This window comes from Salvelinus namaycush, chromosome 29 (genome assembly GCF_016432855.1).
Source record: "Salvelinus namaycush isolate Seneca chromosome 29, SaNama_1.0, whole genome shotgun sequence".
Taxonomy (NCBI): domain Eukaryota; kingdom Metazoa; phylum Chordata; class Actinopteri; order Salmoniformes; family Salmonidae; genus Salvelinus; species Salvelinus namaycush.
In genome coordinates this window covers 23689337-23709647 of record NC_052335.1, presented here as the reverse complement: position 1 = coordinate 23709647, position 20311 = coordinate 23689337, and the positions used below count along the sequence as shown (strand labels likewise).

The following is a 20311-nucleotide window of genomic DNA, read 5'->3' as shown; positions in this document are numbered from 1 at the left end:
ATATTACTGTTAGATGCTATGCTTTATCTTGGCCAGGTCGCAGTTGCAAATGAGAACTTGTTCTCAACTAGCCTACCTGGTTAAATAAAGGTGAAATAAAAAATAAAAAAATAGATGTGGTTGATATTACTGTTAGTGTTAGATGTGATTGATATTACAGTTAGATGTGGTTGATATTAATGTTAGTGTTAGATGTGGTTGATATTACTGTTAGATGTGGTTGATATTACTGTTTGTGTTAGATGTGGTGTATATTACTGTTAGATGTGGTTGATATTACTGTTAGATGTGGTTGATGTTAGTGTTTGATGTGGTTGATATTACTGTTAGATGTGGTTGATATTACTGTTAGATGTGGTAATATTACTGTTAGTTTTAGATGTGGTGTATATTACTGTTAGATGTGGTTGATATTACTGTTAGATGTGGTTGATATTACTGTTAGATGTGATTGATGTTACTGTTAGTGTTTGATGTGGTTGATATTAATGTTAGTGTTAGATGTGGTAGATATTGCTGTTAGTGTTAGGTGTGGTTGATATTACTGTTAGATGTGGTTGATGTTACTGTTAGTGAAAGATTAGTGGAATCTGTGTGGGTAGCTGGACAGGTAGGATGACTGACAGTGAAGGTGAACAGGTGGTCACGTGTCAGGTGACAAAAGAATGGATGAGACTGAGGCAGGAATTCCTTTAACCATAAAGTGGTATATTTACTGAGTAGTCTGTGCTGCATAACAAAGGAAACAAAATAACACGTATCCAATCAAATTCATAATCACAAAGATCAAATCATAACAATCATTCATTATTAACATAATTAGGGAATTCAACAATCCAGTTCATTAATTAAGAAGTCAATAGTAATCACCTGTGAGTCATTTAGGCTCTTAACTATTTCTCATAAATCATGAAATGAATACAAACAGTGAATGGTCATTCAATCTATAATCTCCTTTAGTTTGATATCAAAGTCGATCAGTTAGCAAACAATGACGTTTCTCATTTCACCCTTTCAATTGGTCTTCATGTGTACATGGAATTAATTTAATTACATATTAACCATATCGATTGCATAATTGGCCTATGAGGATCCGTATGGCCGCGATCATTTACAATTCACATTACACAATATGTTTGAAGCGTGCGCTCCAAGCCGCGCTCCGCGATAATAACTATAAACAATAACTGATGGCCCACTCTCCCGCTCGCAACAGATAGTTCAGATGAAAGGTAACAGAGTCGGTGGACTTACGTGGATTCATGGACGCACAGAACTTCGAGCAGACGGAGTTAAGGAAGAGAAAGCAGCGAGATCAGGCGATGCCGTTTTCCTCCTTTTATGTGGATGAGATCTGTCGGTCATTGCCACCTGACCTAATTAAAGCGCTCTGGCCCAGCTGAGTAAGTGGCCATGAATTAAAGGATTATTCCACCAACTCCATGGGCCTTTTCTACAGCCACCCTGGAAATTTGTTAAATTCCACACTCCTCAAAAAGGCTCATTGCTCCCCGTCCTCCGTCATCTCAGGGAGAGGAATTAGTCGAGCAACTGGCCTAATATATGTCCGGTTCTTTACCTGGCTCTCCACTGATCTAACGCGACCATCGGTCCCAGGCATGGTCTTAGTGATACGTCCCACCGGCCAGGAGGCTCGAGGCAGCTGAGGGTCCACCACCATTACTACTTGGCCAGTTTCCAGGCTGGCCATTTCTCTCCGCCATTTCCCTCTGTGCTGTAGGCTTGGTAGGTAATCCCGACTGAATCGGGCCCAGAAATGGTCAGCCAAGATCTGGCTGTGTCGCCACCGGCGTCTGCCAACGAGGTTGGTATCAGCATACATGGCTTGAGGAAGTGACGCATCTCGGCGTCCCATCAAGAGCATATTCGGTGTAACCGGATCGGGGTCAGCGATATCTGCAGAGAGATATCCCAAGGGTTTGGAGTTCAATATCCCTTCCACCTCTCAGGACGGTCCGCAAGACAGTTTCAGTGACAGTTTGGTCCCCCAGGACGACTCGTAACGCCGTCTTTACAGATTTGATCTCTCGCTCCCATGTTCCTCCAAAATGAGGAGCTCCTGGAGGGTTAAATTTGAATAAGATTTGTTGGTCCATCAGCTGATCCTGGAGGCTGGGTTCCATGGCTTGGAAGGCTTCCTCCAACCTGGCTTCTCCTGCCTTGAAGTTTGTGCCTCTGTCAGCCAGGATCTCGTAGGGTTTCCCCCGTCGGGAGATAAACCGCCGTAGGGCCATGAGGAAGGCTTCAGTATCCAAACTCTCCAGTAGGTCCAGGTGGACACACCTAGTCGTCAAACACTTGAATAGAATGCCCCAGCGCTTTTCCACTCGACGACCTAGCTTGATCGTCAAGGGGCCAAAGCAATCTACTCCTGTTGACCAGAAGGGTGGTTTGAGAAGGCGCAAGCGAGCAGGGGGTAAATCTGCCATTTTGGGCACAGTGGCTCCAGCCCGCCATCTCTGACATTCTACGCAGGCGTATTGGTGCTTACGAATGGCTCCTCGTCCTCCAAGTATCCAGTACTTCCGCCTCATCTCCCCATAGACCCTCTCTGGCCCTGGGTGGAGAAGCTTTTCATCATAACTCTTGATGAGGAGCCTGGTAAGAGGGTGTCTGGAGTCAAGGATAATTGGGTGGATAGCGTCGGGGTCCAAAACTTCTGTTCGGCGCAGCCTCCCTCCGACTCTGATCACTCCAAGGATTTGATCATATTCTGGGGTCGAGAGAGAGAAGACGGCTCTCCTTAGCAACTTCCCTACCAGCTTTCAGAGCTTTTAGCTCCTCAGGGAAGCTAACTGCTTGTGCATGCTGGAGGAGTAGTGTCTCTGCCGCGAGGGAGGTGGGTATAGAAGCCACCCCATCTGAGGTCTGGTTCGTGGCGGCGATCAGATCCGGCAGTGTTTGGGATTGTGCTAGGTCAGGGAGAGCTGTTGTTGGTTCCGTAGAGATGCTGTAACATTGGGCGGACTTCCTTAACTCATGAGTTTCAATTGGTTGCGGAGGAGCCGCACGCCTGGGGGCTTTCGGCCACTCGTTCTCTGGTTGGGACAAGAATGGTGGTCCCAAGCTCCAGCGATGGGGTTGAGCCAGTTCCTTAAGGGTTTTACCGCGAGTAACGTCATCAGCAGGATTGTTTATGCTATCAACATACCTCCAGTCCTGGACTTCTGTCAGGTCTTGGATTTCCGCAATGCGAGTTCCGACAAACACCTTATACCTGCAGGACTCCGATGTGAGCCAGGTCAATACAGTGGTCGAATCACTCCAGTAGATGACCCTCTGGATTGGCAAGGTGAGCTCGGCTCGCAAGGTAGAGGCCAACTGGGCTCCGGAAAGGGCAGCACTGAGTTCCAGCCTAGGCATTGACAACTGCTTCTTGGGTGCGACCCTGGACCTGGCCATGACAAAGGAGACATGGGTGTGTCCTGCCTTATCTTCCACTCTTAGATAGGAAACCGCCCCATAAGCTCGCTCCGAAGCGTCACAGAACACATGCAATTCCAGGCATGATCCCAGTTGGTCAGCACAGGGTGGTACATAACATCTTGGCATTTGGACTTCAGAGAGCTCCGATAACTCTGTTTCCCAACAGATCCATCGTTCCACTAGGTCAGCCGGATGGATCGGTTCATCCCAGTCCCTCTTGGTCTGCCACAGGTCCTGGACTAAGACTTTGGCCCGGGTTGTGTATGGCAGGATATACCCAAGGGGATCGTATTGACTGGCCAGTGTCCGATAGATGGTGCGCAGAGTGGGGGTTTCGGTACTCAGGGCTGAGCGGTGCTTGTACCCAAGGGTATCCGGTATGCAGCTCCATCTCAGTCCTAGAGTGGGCTCTTGTGGGTTAGCACCAGACTGCGATAGCCAGAGTTCACTGCTACTGGACCTAGCTTGTGGCGGGAGGTGCTGGATAACCTCCGCTCTGTTACTCGCCCACTGTCGGACCTCAAATCCTCCTTTGGACTGGAGATTCCGTACTTTATCGAGGAGTGCTTTCGCTTCAGCCGTGGATGGGATGCTCTGTAAGCAGTTATCCACATAGAAGGCATTTTCCACTGAATCCCATACTTCTGGGTCACTGTCTGGGTGCTCCCGTGCGTGTCTCTGCAGAGCGTATATGGCACAGCAAGGACTGCAGGTGGTGCCAAATGGGAGTACTTGCCATTCATAGATGGTGGGCTCTGCGTCTCGTTCCATATCTCGCCATATGAACCGGAGCAGTGTGGTGTCGGAAGGCAGTAGACGAATCTGATGAAACATGGCTTTGATGTCTCCACTGATGGCTGTAGAGTGCTGCCGGAACCGGAGAAGGACACCGAGCAAGGAAGGACCTAAGGTTAGTCCCGGGAGTAGACAGTCATTCAGGCTTTGACCAGCAGCTTGGAATGAACAGTTGAAGACAAGTCTGTACTTCCCACCGTGTTGCTGGATAACATGGTGAGGGAGATACCAGGATTCGCTGAGTGGGTTTCCCTCTTCATGAGCGGTCACTTTTGTGACATAGCCTGCCTTCACAAGGTTATGAATCTCCCGGTTATGAACTTCAGCAAGCTCAGGATTCTTCACCAGGCGTCGCTCCGTTCCACGCAGTAGTGGGAGTACAGCCCGTGTTGTGGTTGCCAGAAGAGGATGGTTGGGCACCCGTAGCAGTGGGGTTGCGTACTTCTGAACGCCATCCAGTTCAGTGGTGGTGGTGCGCTTCTCCAGGAGGTCTAATGCATAGGAGTCATGTTTTGAGCGGGTGACCTCCTGTAGCTTCCGGTTGGAGAAGGTGTCCATCTTCCAGAGCATCTCTACATTCCGAAGGAGGTCAGGTGAACAGGTGGTCACGTGTCAGGTGACAAAAGAATGGATGAGACTGAGGCAGGAATTCCTTTAACCATAAAGTGGTATATTTACTGAGTAGTCTGTGCTGCATAACAAAGGAAACAAAATAACACGTATCCAATCAAATTCATAATCACAAAGATCAAATCATAACAATCATTCATTATTAACATAATTAGGGAATTCAACAATCCAGTTCATTAATTAAGAAGTCAATAGTAATCACCTGTGAGTCATTTAGGCTCTTAACTATTTCTCATAAATCATGAAATAAATACAAACAGTGAATGGTCATTCAATCTATAATCTCCTTTAGTTTGATATCAAAGTCGATCAGTTAGCAAACAATGACGTTTCTCATTTCACCCTTTCAATTGGTCTTCATGTGTACATGGAATTAATTTAATTACATATTAACCATATCGATTGCATAATTGGCCTATGAGGATCCGTATGGCCGCGATCATTTACAATTCACATTACACAATATGTTTGAAGCGTGCGCTCCAAGCCGCGCTCCGCGATAATAACTATAAACAATAACTGATGGCCCACTCTCCCGCTCGCAACAGATAGTTCAGATGAAAGGTAACAGAGTCGGTGGACTTACGTGGATTCATGGACGCACAGAACTTCGAGCAGACGGAGTTAAGGAAGAGAAAGCAGCGAGATCAGGCGATGCCGTTTTCCTCCTTTTATGTGGATGAGATCTGTCGGTCATTGCCACCTGACCTAATTAAAGCGCTCTGGCCCAGCTGAGTAAGTGGCCATGAATTAAAGGATTATTCCACCAACTCCATGGGCCTTTTCTACAGTTAGTGTTAGATGTGGTTGATATTACTGTTAGATGTGATTGATATTAATGTTAGATGTGGTGTATATTACTGTTAGATGTGGTTGATATTACTGTTAGATGTGGTTGATATTACTGTTAGATGCTATGCTTTATCTTGGCCAGGTCGCAGTTGCAAATGAGGACTTGTTCTCAACTAGCCTACCTGGTTAAATAAAGGTGAAATAAAAAATAAAAAAATAGATGTGGTTGATATTACTGTTAGTGTTAGATGTGATTGATATTACAGTTAGATGTGGTTGATATTACTGTTTGTGTTAGATGTGGTTGATATTACTGTTAGATGTGATTGATATTACAGTTAGATGTGGTTGATATTAATGTTAGTGTTAGATGTGATTGATATTAATGTTAGTGTTAGATGTGGTTGATATTACTGTTAGATGTGGTTGATATTACTGTTTGTGTTAGATGTGGTGTATATTACTGTTAGATGTGGTGTATATTACTGTTAGATGTGGTTGATATTACTGTTAGATGTGGTTGATGTTACTGTTAGTGTTTGATGTGGTTGATATTACTGTTAGATGTGGTTGATATTACTGTCAGATGTGGTAATATTACTGTTAGTTTTAGATGTGGTGTATATTACTGTTAGATGTGGTTGATATTACTGTTAGATGTGGTTGATGTTACTGTTAGTGTTAGATGTGGTTGATATTACTGTTAGATGTGGTTGATATTAATGTTAGTGTTAGATGTGGTTGATATTACTGTCAGATGTGGTTGATTTTACTGTTAGATGTGGTTGATATTAATGTTAGTGTCAGATGTGGTTGATATTACTGTTAGATGTGGTTGATATTAATGTTAGTGTTAGATGTGGTGTATATTACTGTTAGATGTGGTTGATGTTAATGTTAGTGTTAGATGTGGTTGATATTACTGTTAGATGTGGTTGATATTAATGTTAGTGTTAGATGTGGTTGATATTACTGTCAGATGTGGTTGATATTACTGTTAGTTTTAGATGTGGTTGATATTAATGTTAGTGTTAGATGTGGTTGATATTACTGTTAGATGTGATTGATATTGCTGTTTGATGTGGTTGATATTAATGTTAGTGTTAGATGTGGTTGATATTACTGTGAGATGTGGTTGATATTACTGTTAGTTTTAGATGTGGTTGATATTACTGTTAGTTTTAGATGTGGTTGATATTAATGTTTGATGTGGTTGATATTAATGTTAGTGTTTGATGTGGTTGATATTACTGTTAGTTTTAGATGTGGTTGATATTGATGTTAGTGTTAGATGTGGTTGATATTAATGTTAGTGTTAGGTGTGGTTGATATTACTGTTAGATGTGGTTGATATTACTGTTAGTTTTAGATGTGGTTGATATTGATGTTAGTGTTAGATGTGGTTGATATTACTGTTAGATGTGGTTGATATTACTGTTAGATGTGGTAATATTACTGTTAGTTTTAGATGTGGTTGATATTACTGTTGGTGTTAGATGTGGTTAACTTCTTACGGCTGAGATCCCGTTAACGGGATCGACTTGACAACAGCTAGTGAAAGTGCAGGGCGCCAAATTCAAACAACAGAAATCTCATAATTAAAATTCCTCAAACATACAAGTATTTTACACCATTTTAAAGATAAATTTGTTGTTAATCCCACCACAGTGTCCAATTTCAAAAAGGCTTTACGACGAAAGCACACCATCTGATTATGTTAGGTCAGTACTTTCTCCAGTACTTTCTACATTCTCCTTAATGCAACCGCTGTGTCAGATTTCAAAAGAACTTTACGGAAAAAGCACACCATGCAATAATCTGAGTACGGCGCTCAGACACAAAAACAAGCAATACAGGTACCCGCCATGTTGTGGAGTCAACAGAAGTCAGAAATAGCATTATAAATATTCACTTACCTTTCATGATCTTCATCAGAATGCACTCCCAGGAATCTCAGTTCCATAATAAATGGAACTGAGATTTGTTTTGTTCGATAAAGTCCATAATTTATGTCCAAATACCTCCTTTTTGTTCGCGCGTGTCGTGTCTTTGCTATCGTTAAATTGAAGACTTATAGTTTTTATCAAAGATTCCTGTAATTAGGGATTACGCGATCACTTGAGTAATAACGTAACTAATTAACTATGAATTCGAGGGCACCAGGGAAAGTTATTAGATTACAAAGTTATAATTTCCCAATATAACCTTTCAGATATTTTCATATCTGATCAATAGTCCTCTAATTAATGATTTATTTACTTTACCTCACGTTAGTCTCATTCCAAACGTCGTAAATTGTTGATTATCTGCACGAACCCAGTCTTCACTATGAGTCATCCATACATCAATTGTCTTAAATCATTTATTTATTACTAACTAATTAATTCACAGAAATGCATAAACAAACAAACAAACTTTAAAAGGGTTACATGAAATGATGGGAGAAATAGGCCCTAGGGGGCTAAACCGGCATGGCAGCTTGTTAGACAAAGGAAAAATTGGCGTTCGACCAAGAAGTCAATACAGAGTTCATAATTATAACAATTGACATGCTAATCCTTTACACATGAACGCTCACTCATTCGGGAACAATTGCAATCAATATATATATATTTACGCTCATTGTGTGTCGTCTTGATCGTTGGAGAGAAGTTCGTTTTGTTGGAGTTCCTTCTGTCGTAGTTATTGTGGATTGTTCAGAGTGACATTCGTTGTAGAATGCTTGTTTCGGCGGTTGTCTTTCTTCGCGTTCAATGATACCGAATTCCTAGCTGCAGACTAGTAGTCAATATCAAAACGTGTTATTATTCGTATAAGAGTTTTAACCACGTGGTATGGTTGAAGATTCAGCAATGTTACATTAACCTTCGTTCTCCCCATGGGGGATAAACATGGTCTAATGGTAATTTCTTAGAGTTGGCTTTTATTCAGATAGCAGAGAGGGGCTGTCCCATGGTCTCTGACCCAACTGGCTCAGGGGCGGGTCCTCAAGTTCTGTGAGGTGGAAGAGAATTCCTTTGTCCTGAAAGTTTACCCTCTCTCTTAATAGTGTTTGGCCATGAGGAGATTCTCAGGAATTTACGACATCTCTCTGTGATCACCGCATGGGTTGTGGTAGGAAAGGGAGAGGCAGGGAGAGGGGGATGGGGTTTGCAGTACCCAAGCAGGCAACATCATGACAAGCGTTTAGTTCAAAAATCCAAATTCATGACGCGCAGGCCAGACAAAAAGTCTAAGAATTCCATTACAGTTCGTAGAAACATGTCAAACGATGTATAGGATCAATCTTTAGGATGTTTTTAACATAAATCTTCAATAATGTTTAAACCGGAGAATTCCTTTGTCTTTAGAAACGAAAAGGAACGAAGCTACCTCTCACGGGGTGCACCTGAGTGAGCTCGTGGCACTCTGCCAGACCCCTGACTCAATCAGCTCTCATTCCCTCATCCCTCACAGTAGAAGCATCAAACAAGGTTCTAAAGACTGTTGGCATTTAGTGGAAGCCTTAGGAAGTGCAATATGACCCCATAGACACTGTATATTGGATAGGGAAACCTACAAACCTCAGATTTGGTTAGATGTGGTTGATATTAATGTTAGTGTTAGATGTGGTTGATATTAATGTTAGTGTTAGATGTGGTTGATTTTACTGTTAGATGTGGTTGATATTACTGTTGGATGTGGTTGATATTACTGTTAGTGTTTGATGTGGTTGAGGACTATGTAGTTGCAGCATGCCCAGTCATATCAGATCAAGGCTGTTTTCTGCTCTGATGGACAGACAACCCAGGCTATAGGCCACCTCCTCCACCGTGCTCTGGCTCTGTGGGGAGGCTGTAAGGGAGGACAAGGAGAGAGTGAAAGCTGCCATGCTTTGTGTCATGATGTATTAGTACATTTCTTTACAATGGCCTTGAGATGCCTCTGCTGCTTCTCTAGCTCACACCATCTATCTCACACAGGTGTACACACACCACCTCCTTGTCCTGCTACCTAATGCATCCTGGTCAGTGTGACATTTTTGAAAGAGTGCCAACCAGATGACACCCTGGCCTTTCAAAGACCTGACCATATAGATAGATTAGAGAAGGTTTTAATCATAAAGCTCTACAATGACAGTGCTTTGAATAATACACCTTGCAAACACACAGCAAAGCTTACAACAGAAGGACAGATGAAGAGGGAGGGAGAACTAGAAGCAATGGGGTGCCGGACAGGTGGCAGCCCCCCTGCAGCCCTGAAACTAGACTAGAGGAGTAACTCTTAGCTCCTGCCTCCTGTACATTCTCCTGGAACCCCAGAGCATTCTGGAACACCGCCAGCCTGTTACAGACAATAAGTCATTATGCACAAGATTGAGAGATCCAGGCCACATCCCTGTATGTCACCCAATCCAGGAGCCCGAGGCCCATTCCTAGTAATATCATCAGTCTCTTCCTCTGTTTCACAGAGCTGGACAAACAAACACCCTGACGTCAATCTAGAGAAATAAACCAGTAAGAGCTTGGATCTATTTACTTCTGACCTTTTGAACTCGGTTGTTTATTGAACTTGTACTTTACACAGCTGTTTAGTATTAATATGACCTCCCGCCTCTCCTCTGCCAACCAAAACAAAGCCGCAGCAACAAGCCAAGCTGGGACATTTGATATCTCCTAGTGAGAATGATAAAGTCGAGCCTGTAATCTGAGGGTTGAGGCCGGGGGGCAGTCAGACATGGACTCCCTACCTCCTACCTCCCTTCATCCCTGGAAGTGAACCTGAGAATCACAAGGCCCCTCAGTGGGAGGGAGATAGTGGTAGAACAGGGGAGGTATTTCCGTGGGAGTGGAGGATCAGGGGAGGTATCTCAGATCAGAGGGTTGAACTTGGCCTTGGCTTCACGCTCCACACCCTTTCTCTCCTGCCTGATGGCTGTGAATAAAGCGGCAGATAGGTATTTTCTGTTTGATCTTGACAAAGGCTTAGTAAGTGCTAATCTCGAGCCGAGATGGGACAGGTATCTCCACTCTGCACTGCTCTTCATGCCTGAGCAAGTCTCTCCTGGGCCAGGGGAGGCAGAACCCAGCATCACACCACCAGGCATGGAAGGGTTCATGAATCGGCCAGGAACTCCTCCCAGATAAAGAGAGTGCTTGAAAGCTAAATCCACCTCTGGATTTCATGCAATCAATGGAAAAGGAGTTGCAAAGAACCAAAAAGTAGAAAGAGACCAAAGCGCTGTGACAATGTTTACATACGTTTTAGTATTGCGCCAACTCGAAAGTGAGTTTGTAATCTGGGATGAAGACGATGACAGACATTTGAAAACTCTGTGTAAAAAATCTGTGTAGATCCAAATCAATTTGAAATACTGAGCTGGTATGCTTTTTTAGTCTTGCTGTATGTTGAAAGCACAATGTTTGTGGACTGTCTCAGCAATAAATCTCCTCAGATTGACTTCCAACACATGACTCACATTGATGTGTGTGTGTGTGTGTGTGTGTGTGTGTGTGTGTGTGTGTGTGTGTGTGTGTGTGTGTGTGTGTGTGTGTGTGTGTGTGTGTGTGTGTGTGTGTGTGTGTGTGTGTGTGTGTGTGTGTGTGTGTGTGTGTGTGTGTGTGTGTGTGTGTGTGTGTAACAGAGGGGTCTCCCCCAGATCACCAGGGCTTCCGCAGCAGACCCAGCACCAGACCCTTGAAGAGCCCCTGTACCTCCAAACTGAGTGGCAGTACCCTGGGAGGCACGTTTGTCTGCTGGCAGGACGATGCCACACCCTGGTGAGCCACACCTGCTCTGACGGGCTCCATTCACATGTTGTGGGCCTCTACGGTGTCAGCTTTTTAGCTCTTGTTTGTACATGATAACTGTGGTTTCTTTTTGAGTTTTTGTTTTCTGTGTAAGGTTGATTTGATCTCTCGCACCCTCCTCTCAATTCAATTTAAGGGTTTTATTGGCATGGGAAACGTATGTTAACATTGCCAAAGCAAGTGAAGTATATAATAAACAAAAGTGAAATAAACAATACAAATTAACAGTAAACATTACACTCACCGACATTCCAAAATACATTTCAAATGTCATTAGGTCTATATACCCTCCTCTCTCTCTCTCTCTCTCTCTCTCTCTCTCTCTCTCTCTCTCTCTTCTCTCTCTTCTCTCTCTTCTCTCTCTTCTCTCTCTCTTCTCTCTTCTCTCTCTCTCTGTGTGATGTAGTTCTCTAGTCCTGGAGGATGTGGAGAAACAGAGTACGTGTGAGCTGGAGGCAGATGCTGTGGCTGCAGACATCCTCAACCGTCTGGAGATAGACAGTAAGGACAACAAACTTGAACACTTTTTTTTGTCATAGATCAAACAGTCAACCAGTCAGTCAGGCAGACACGTTCGGCGCACATGAGGGAGAGCCTGAGGGAGGGGATGGCTACTGACTCACTTCTGCTCTGACTATGTAACACAGTTGAGTGATGGTGGCTTTTCCACATCAGTGGTTGCCTCTCAAATGGCATTCTATTCCCTGTAGTGCACTACGTTTGACTAGAATCCCTAAAGGAGCCCTATAAAGGGAATAGCGTGCCATTTGGGGCGCAGCCTATGTGACACAGATGAGCGACGGAGGCCTCCAGATCAAACGCTGTCAGTCTCTTACCACACTGCCAGGCTCCTGCTCTCCAGCACATTGGAGCATGAGATCAGTGACCATCCGGCCCAAAACAAACACTGTCCACTCACCCTATCTGTCTGCCTTCTGTCTGGAGAGGGGGGAGGGAGAGGGAATTGGAAATGGGGATGTAGGGTGGAAGAGCATATTGAACTGAGAACTTAAAGCAAAAAGAGAACACTGTTTAGAACATGCAGAGACATGTATGAATATTCATCTGTTGCTGGAATGTGTTCCAATTTCTCAATTCACAATGAACTCTTTTTACAGACTTCCTGCTATTCTTGATACATACTAGGAACAAAAGAAACAAAGTGATTGCATTTTGATTGTGTTTTAGATTAGCTGTGCTCATAATATGGAGTGTTGGCAATGGACACACACACACACACACACACACACAATTATCTGCACAAGGTAGAAAGAGGGGGCACACCATGGCAGTTCACATATGTGGTCTTGGCACGTAGATTTTCCATCTGCCCCAAAAACGGATATACAAACTCTCTGTTGAAAAGGAAATGGTTGAAGACTGATTCTATGATTTTGAGTTTGTGCCTAGTTCTGAGTGGTTGGCTCTGGATCTATGATCTTTAACTTTGCTTTGTGTGAGTAGGGCTGGCACAATCGTTGTATAATCGTGTAACCGACAATTATGGACAAAAACCGTCAACTACAAAATGTATTGTCTTATTACATTTATTTTAGGAGAAGGGGGAATTCACTTTATACTAAAGTAGAAATAATTTACCCAAATGCAGTTTTTCATTTTTGCATCAAGTTGTAATCATTTTAAGATCAGAACGGCATAGCCAGCAGGAGAAGCTTTATTTCCAAAAGTTCTAAGCAGTCAAAACAATGAGTAAAAAAATAAATAATAATTTAACAGGGGTGTCTCCAAAGCTGTGTTGTATTCATATGTTGTAGATCATTTTCTCTATATAATATATCTCTAAGGACAATTATGACAGTAACCGTGACAATTAATCATTACCCCAAATTCTATAATCGTCACATTCCTATGTGTGCGTCAATGTTCTCTTCTTGAAAAAGGCCTTCATCCAACTGACGGTAGATAAAAGGATAGAGAGGGATGTGCAGAGATTTATGTGTAGGGATCTATGCTAAAGTGTGTGTGTGTGTGTGTGTGTGTGTGTGTGTGTGTGTGTGTGTGTGTGTGTGTGTGTGTGTGTGTGGTGTGTGGTGTGTGTGGTGTGTGTGTGTGTAGATCAGATTGCCAGGAATCCTGGCCTGCAGGTCATCTGGGAGGACGAGAAGCAGAGACGACGAGAGAAGAACCAGTCATCTCAGATCGAGACCCCACAGTCACAGGGTGAGTGAACCAGTCATCTCAGATCGAGACCCCACAGTCACAGGGTGAGTGAACCAGTCATCTCAGATCGAGACCCCACAGTCACAGGGTGAGTGAACCAGTCATCTCAGATCGAGACCCCACAGTCACAGGGTGAGTGAACCAGTCATCTCAGATCGAGACCCCACAGTCACAGGGTGAGTGAACCAGTCATCTCAGATCGAGACCCCACAGTCACAGGGTGAGTGAACCAGTCATCTCAGATCGAGACCCCACAGTCACAGGGTGAGTGAACCAGTCATCTCAGATCGAGACCCCACAGTCACAGGGTGAGTGAACCAGTCATCTCAGATCGAGACCCCACAGTCACAGGGTGAGTGAACCAGTCATCTCAGATCGAGACCCCACAGTCACAGGGTGAGTGAACCAGTCATCTCAGATCGAGACCCCACAGTCACAGGGTGAGTGAACCAGTCATCTCAGATCGAGACCCCACAGTCACAGGGTGAGTGAACCAGTCATCTCAGATCGAGACCCCACAGTCACAGGGTGAGTGAACCAGTCATCTCAGATCGAGACCCCACAGTCACAGGGTGAGTGAACCAGTCATCTCAGATCGAGACCCCACAGTCACAGGGTGAGTGAACCAGTCATCTCAGATCGAGACCCCACAGTCACAGGGTGAGTGAACCAGTCATCTCAGATCGAGACCCCACAGTCACAGGGTGAGTGAACCAGTCATCTCAGATAGAGATCCCAAAGTCACAGGGTGAGTGAACCAGTCATCTCAGATCGAGACCCCACAGTCACAGGGTGAGTGAACCAGTCATCTCAGATCGAGACCCCACAGTCACAGGGTGAGTGAACCAGTCATCTCAGATCGAGACCCCACAGTCACAGGGTGAGTGAACCAGTCATCTCAGATCGAGACCCCACAGTCACAGGGTGAGTGAACCAGTCATCTCAGATCGAGACCCCACAGTCACAGGGTGAGTGAACCAGTCATCTCAGATCGAGACCCCACAGTCACAGGGTGAGTGAACCAGTCATCTCAGATCGAGACCCCACAGTCACAGGGTGAGTGAACCAGTCATCTCAGATCGAGACCCCACAGTCACAGGGTGAGTGAACCAGTCATCTCAGATAGAGATCCCAAAGTCACAGGGTGAGTGATGGACAGAGCTATACCTCCCCACAGCCAAATCCTCCATTAGTTAGCACCACAATCAAACGTCTAGCAGGTCTACATGCTTTTTGACTGAATATACACTGTGGCCAGTTTATTAGGTACGACCCCGTTCATGTAAATGGATAAAAACAAGAAGAAGCGGCTCCAGTGGGCACACGACCACCAACACTGGACAATTGAGGAGTGGAAAAACATTGCCTGGTCTGACGAATCCCTATTCCTGTTACGTCATACTAATGGCTGAGTCAGGATTTGGCATAAACTGCATGAGTCCATGGCCCCATCCTGCCTGGTGTCAACGGTACAGGCTGGTGGCGGTGGTGTAATGGTGTGGGGCACAATCTTTCCGGGCACACGTTAGGTCCCTGATACCAATTGAGCAATGTTTCCATGCTCCAAAGAATTCAGGCTGTTCTCGAGGCAAAGGAGGGTCCGACCCAGTACAACACTGAATAAAAATATAAACGCAACATGCAACAATTTCAAAGATGTTACTGAGTTACAGTTCATATAAGGAAATCAGTTAATGAAAATTAATTCATTAGGCCCTAATCTATGGATTTCACATGACTGGGAAAACAGATATGCATCTGATGGTCACAGATATCTTTAAAAAAGGTAGGGGTGTGGATCAGAAAACCAGTCAGTATCTGGTGTGACCACCATTTGCCTCATGCAGCGTCACACATCTCCTTCCCATAGAGTTGATCAGGCTGTTGATTGTGGCCTGTGGAATGTTGTCCCACTCCTCTTCAATGGCTGTACGTAGTTGCTGGATATTGGCGGGAACTGAAACAAACTGTCGTACGCGTTGAACCAGGGCATCCCAAACATGCTCAATGGGTGACATATCTGGTGAGTATGCAGGCCATGGAAGAACTGAGACATTTTCTGCTTCCAGGAATTGTGTACAGATCCTTGTGACATGCAGCAGTGCACATTATCATGCTGAAACATGAGGTGATGGCAGCGGATGAATGGCACGACAATGGGTCTCAGGATCTCATCACGGTATATTTGTGCATTCAGGTTGCCATCGATAAAATGCAATTGTGTTCGTTGTCCGTAGCTTATGCCTGCCCATACCATAACCCCACCGGCACTCTGTTCACAACGTTGACATCAGCAAACCACTCGCCCAAATAACGCCATATACGCTGTCTGCCATCTGACCGGTACAGATGAAAACCGGGATTCATCCGTGACGAGCACACCTCCCCAGCGTGCCATTGGCCATCAAAGGTGAGCATTTGCCCAATGAAGTCGGTTACGGCGTCAAACTGCAGTTGGGTCAAGACGTTGGTGAGGACGACGAGCACCCAGATGAGCTTTCCTGAGATGGTTTCTGACAGCTTGTGGAGAAATTCTTCGGTTGTGCAAACACAGTTTCATCCGCTATCCAGGTGGCTGGTCTCAGACGATCCCTCAGGTGAAGAAGCTGGATGTGGAAGTCCTGGGCTGGCGTAGTTACACGTGGTATACGGTCGTGAGGCCGGTTAGACGTACTGCCAAATTCGAAATACCTACTAAACTGGTTACTGAGTGTATATAGGACTATGCCGCAAAATGTGCCATCGTCTGCTTGTTGGAATATGCTCAATGTGAGCCGAGGTAATAAATAATCTAGTATTGTCTCTGTCAGGAGTCATTCTTATCTCTTGAGTCTGACTGCTATCCCATGTGCATCAGACATACATCAAAGTGTAATAATTAAACCGCTGACTGCGTTCCATGCATTTTACAAGCATTTTGTACACCCACAATAACATCTGCTAAATCTGTATGTGACCAATAAAATTTGATTTGATTTGATGCTCCTCCAGATCGCAGGTTTGTTGCCTCGACGGAAAGCGAGAGGATCTTCATGAAGAGATTCAAGGAGATCCTGAAGGAAAATGAGTTTGATGTGTAAGTAAAAACTTTCACCCTCAATCTTGCTGGGGTTTTTTTTTTTTACGTGGGCTAGGCTTATCACTTTCCCAGTCTTTAGGGCAACTTGACTATAAGTCATCGATGGACAGACAGTTGCTCCACATTGCGTGAGTAAATGGCTGTGCTTGGTCTTTCAGAGTAAACATATGCTGCTTCCAATCTCGTTAGCAAGATGATGTCTACCGCCGGAGACCACATAAATTGGGGTTTGAGAGAATTTACATCTGGTCTTTATGTTAAAACGTCTACTTATTTTCCCAATGCCTTTTTTGTTGTCTACTGTGTATAAGATGGTGACCGCATGTCTCTTCCTGGTTCATCTTAATGGCCAGAGATGAGCAGGGAGCAAGGAGGGAGGGTGTTGATTGGGTTACAGTGCTGTCTAGTATATCTCTCTCTCTGCTCCCTGCTCCCCCTTCTTTCTGAGCAGAAATAATTTCCTTCGATAAATAAAAGTGCAGTTGGTCCGGTGTGTGCTGTTACATCAGGCCCAGATAAGTTGTTACCAATGGGAGGAAAGCAAGGGAGGAAAATGAAACGGTTCTATCGAAGGCAGGTACAGGCCAGTATGGGAGCAGTTTGGGCCTTGGCACAGGGACCCATCTCCTCTCACCTGGCGGAGCTTTGGCTTGGCAGAACTGTGCCACACACACACACACACACACACGCCCAGCTCACAACTCTCACTGGTTGACTGGCGCTCTTTCACATATACAAGTACAGTCTCTCTCTCTCGCGCGCACTATTATTCTACAATGTATAAAGAAAACCCCTTGAATGAGTAGGTGTCCAAACTTTTGACTGGTACTGTATGTATTTCTTAATTCTATTATTTTACTTTTAGATTTGTGTGTATTGTTGTGAATTTTTAGATATTACTGCACTGTTGGAACTAGGAACACAAGCATTTCGCTACACCCGCAATAACATCTGCTAAATATGTGTATGTGACCAATAACATTTTATTTTATTTTGAATTGATTTGTGTGTCTCTCTCTGTGTCTCTCTGTATCTCTCTATGTCCCTCTGATTGTAACCTCAGACAGGCTGTACTGCAGTAAGAACAGTAGGGCTGAAATGTGTTAAGGGGTGAAGGAATCCCCAGACACCTTCTAGGCTCCCCCCTGTAGCCACAAAAGTCATTAGTGACGAGACTAATTAACAAAGAGTGAGACAGTCATGCACACACAGGCCCATCTCTGGAGCACATCTGCATTCCTTCATCCTCCCCACAATGACAAATTATGATTTATTTTTTTGTAGAGAAAGGGAAGTAGTGTCTAAAATATTTTTGGGGGCTAATTCCGGCATTGCTTGTTCCACCTTTTTGAGTTCCACCTTGCATGTTTTTCAATATTTAGTTGAGTTGCTAAGTAGTGAGTTGCTAAGCAATGCAAGGGTACAGCACGGAACAAAGCGGAGGACGGAGCCTGATAGTCAGAAAGCCTGTAGCCAAGAGGCATTTGGGGTAAATCCCAAAGAACCACTGGCCACTTGCCAGCTTTCCATTCATACCTCCTCCTACACACACTGTACACACACACTTGTTTCTCTCACTCTCGTTCTCCCTCTCTCACACACACACTGCAGCCATGTCTCCTGATTAAGACAAGGGATGCTAATAAAACCTGACTGCTGCAGCGCTGTCCCAGGAGCCCTGTCTGTGACTGGTGATAACCTTAGCAGTTACATGCCCACAACAGTCTCCCTTATCTCCCTTTGAACTAATGCCTCTTTTTAAATAGGACTCAGTCTGGGTCTGTGGAGGGCGCGGCAGAGGAGCAGGATCCCTTCCCAGCTGAACTGTCTGTATACCCTGATGTCCTGACCCCAGAGGTGCTGCATTGTACACCAGCTAACCAGGTGGAGGTTCACAGAGACTCTCAGACTGGTGAGAGCAACAAATCTCCCTATCGACCCTCCACTAGAATGTGTCTTTCTGCCAGAGAAGGTGGATCGACATTTGTCCTAATTCTCCCCAAACTCTCCTACTGTACTCTCCTACTGTGACTGAATTTCAAGTGTGACACACAGTGTTGATCTACATTAGCCTAGTCTGTTCGCTCAGTCTGCCAAGTCTCCTGTAGGAACAGTGGACATGCCAGGGAGGCTAGGCATCTGGCACACACAGAGAGCCAGGATGGAGTATGGCTGGGCCTCATGCTGAACCACTCCCTGTGCATGTGTCCCAAATGGCACCATATTCCCTATATAGTGCACTACTTTTGACCAGGGCACTATGTAGGGAATAGGCTGCCATTTGGGACACACACGCACTCTGTTTGTCAGTAATAATCATTTTCCCCATGTCTCGCTCCATCTCGCTGTCTCGCTCCCCCCACCCCCACACCTCTCTTCCCTCCACTCAGACACTAAAAGGAACTGTGGTAAAGACCAGGGGGAGGCCATTGTGGACGAAGAGGCCATTCTGAGTCTGTTGGAAAGCAGCCAGACCTTCCTCCCCCTCTCCCAAAGATCCAACCACTCCCCCTTACTAGGTAGGAAAACAAACCGCACTGATTACTGATTACTGTGTTCATTTGCTCTATGGAGAACAGCATATCCAACTGATCTTATGTCATTTTAATTGAAAAAATCTGTTTTTAATCAACATATTGTTTATATAGCATAGCTAGCGCCAGGAGATTGATCTGACCATATGATCTGACCAGGAAAAGCGCCGGGCCCTAGTTATAACTCCAGCCCATAAGAAAAGCATATAAGTATGGAGCTGATTGACCTCAGAGGTAATTTCCCCTTACCCTGCTGTGTTTGCTGTGTGCGTGTTGCAGATAGCAGCCAGAACCATGCCATGGTGGACCTGCTGGCAGGCCTGGAGGATGATGGGTACAGAGCAGCCCCTATGAGGCAGAACTCCCAGCATGCTCTGCCCGGGGGAGGGAGCGCTCACTACAACAGTGACGAGGAGGAGGAGGGGCCAGAGCTAGAGAGGGAGGAGGCAGAACTCAGTCTGATGATGTCACAGAGATGGGACAGCGACCTTCCAGAACAGTCTTCTAGACAGAGGTGACTGATTTTTCTTTTCTTTCTTTGCCTTGTTCTTTTTGCTCAATATGAACGAATTATGAGTTTAATAATAACTTATTAAATGAAGAAAACAAATCTAATTACATAATTCTTTGAAAAAATGCATGTCATCTATCTTGTGCCCCAGTTTTCATGCTTATTTCTTGAGGAGCTGGATTCCTCTTGTCACTGAATTCACATGATAGTAAACGCAGATGTTTGGCAGTCGGATGAAGGTCATCTGCGGTGAGCCGTGACTGTGAATAGTTTAAGCGACGCCTCATTGTTTAATCAATGTCTCTGTTACCTCCATCTAGACCTGGTGTGAAGGATGCAGAGGAGAGCTTCAGTGACGAGCCCCAGGAATCCTCCGATGAGGAGATGGAAAGGAGGGGGGACAACTCTCTCTCTGCCAACCTGTCCATTTCTCAGCTGGACGGCGCTGCGGACGAGAACAGTGGTGAGTTAAAAGAACGTAATGATAATAAACTACATATATCACATCTAAGATTGTGTCATTGATGCTTTCCTTTGATTCCTGTCACAGTAT

General features: G+C 44.8%; 1 protein-coding gene across 1 annotated transcript in view; it reads left to right on the top strand.

Moving 5' to 3' along the window:
- LOC120024019 (DNA polymerase zeta catalytic subunit-like) overlaps window positions 1-20311 on the top strand; it is a 116188-nt gene that overhangs the window by 56845 nt on the left and 39032 nt on the right. Inside the window, exons 5-12 of the mRNA XM_038968104.1 lie at window positions 11303-11423; window positions 11860-11954; window positions 13530-13634; window positions 16626-16710; window positions 18480-18625; window positions 19128-19232; window positions 19527-19761; window positions 20079-20221. Of these exons, the coding sequence (XP_038824032.1) occupies window positions 11303-11423; window positions 11860-11954; window positions 13530-13634; window positions 16626-16710; window positions 18480-18625; window positions 19128-19232; window positions 19527-19761; window positions 20079-20221 (1035 nt within the window). The remainder of the gene's footprint in view (window positions 1-11302; window positions 11424-11859; window positions 11955-13529; window positions 13635-16625; window positions 16711-18479; window positions 18626-19127; window positions 19233-19526; window positions 19762-20078; window positions 20222-20311) is intronic.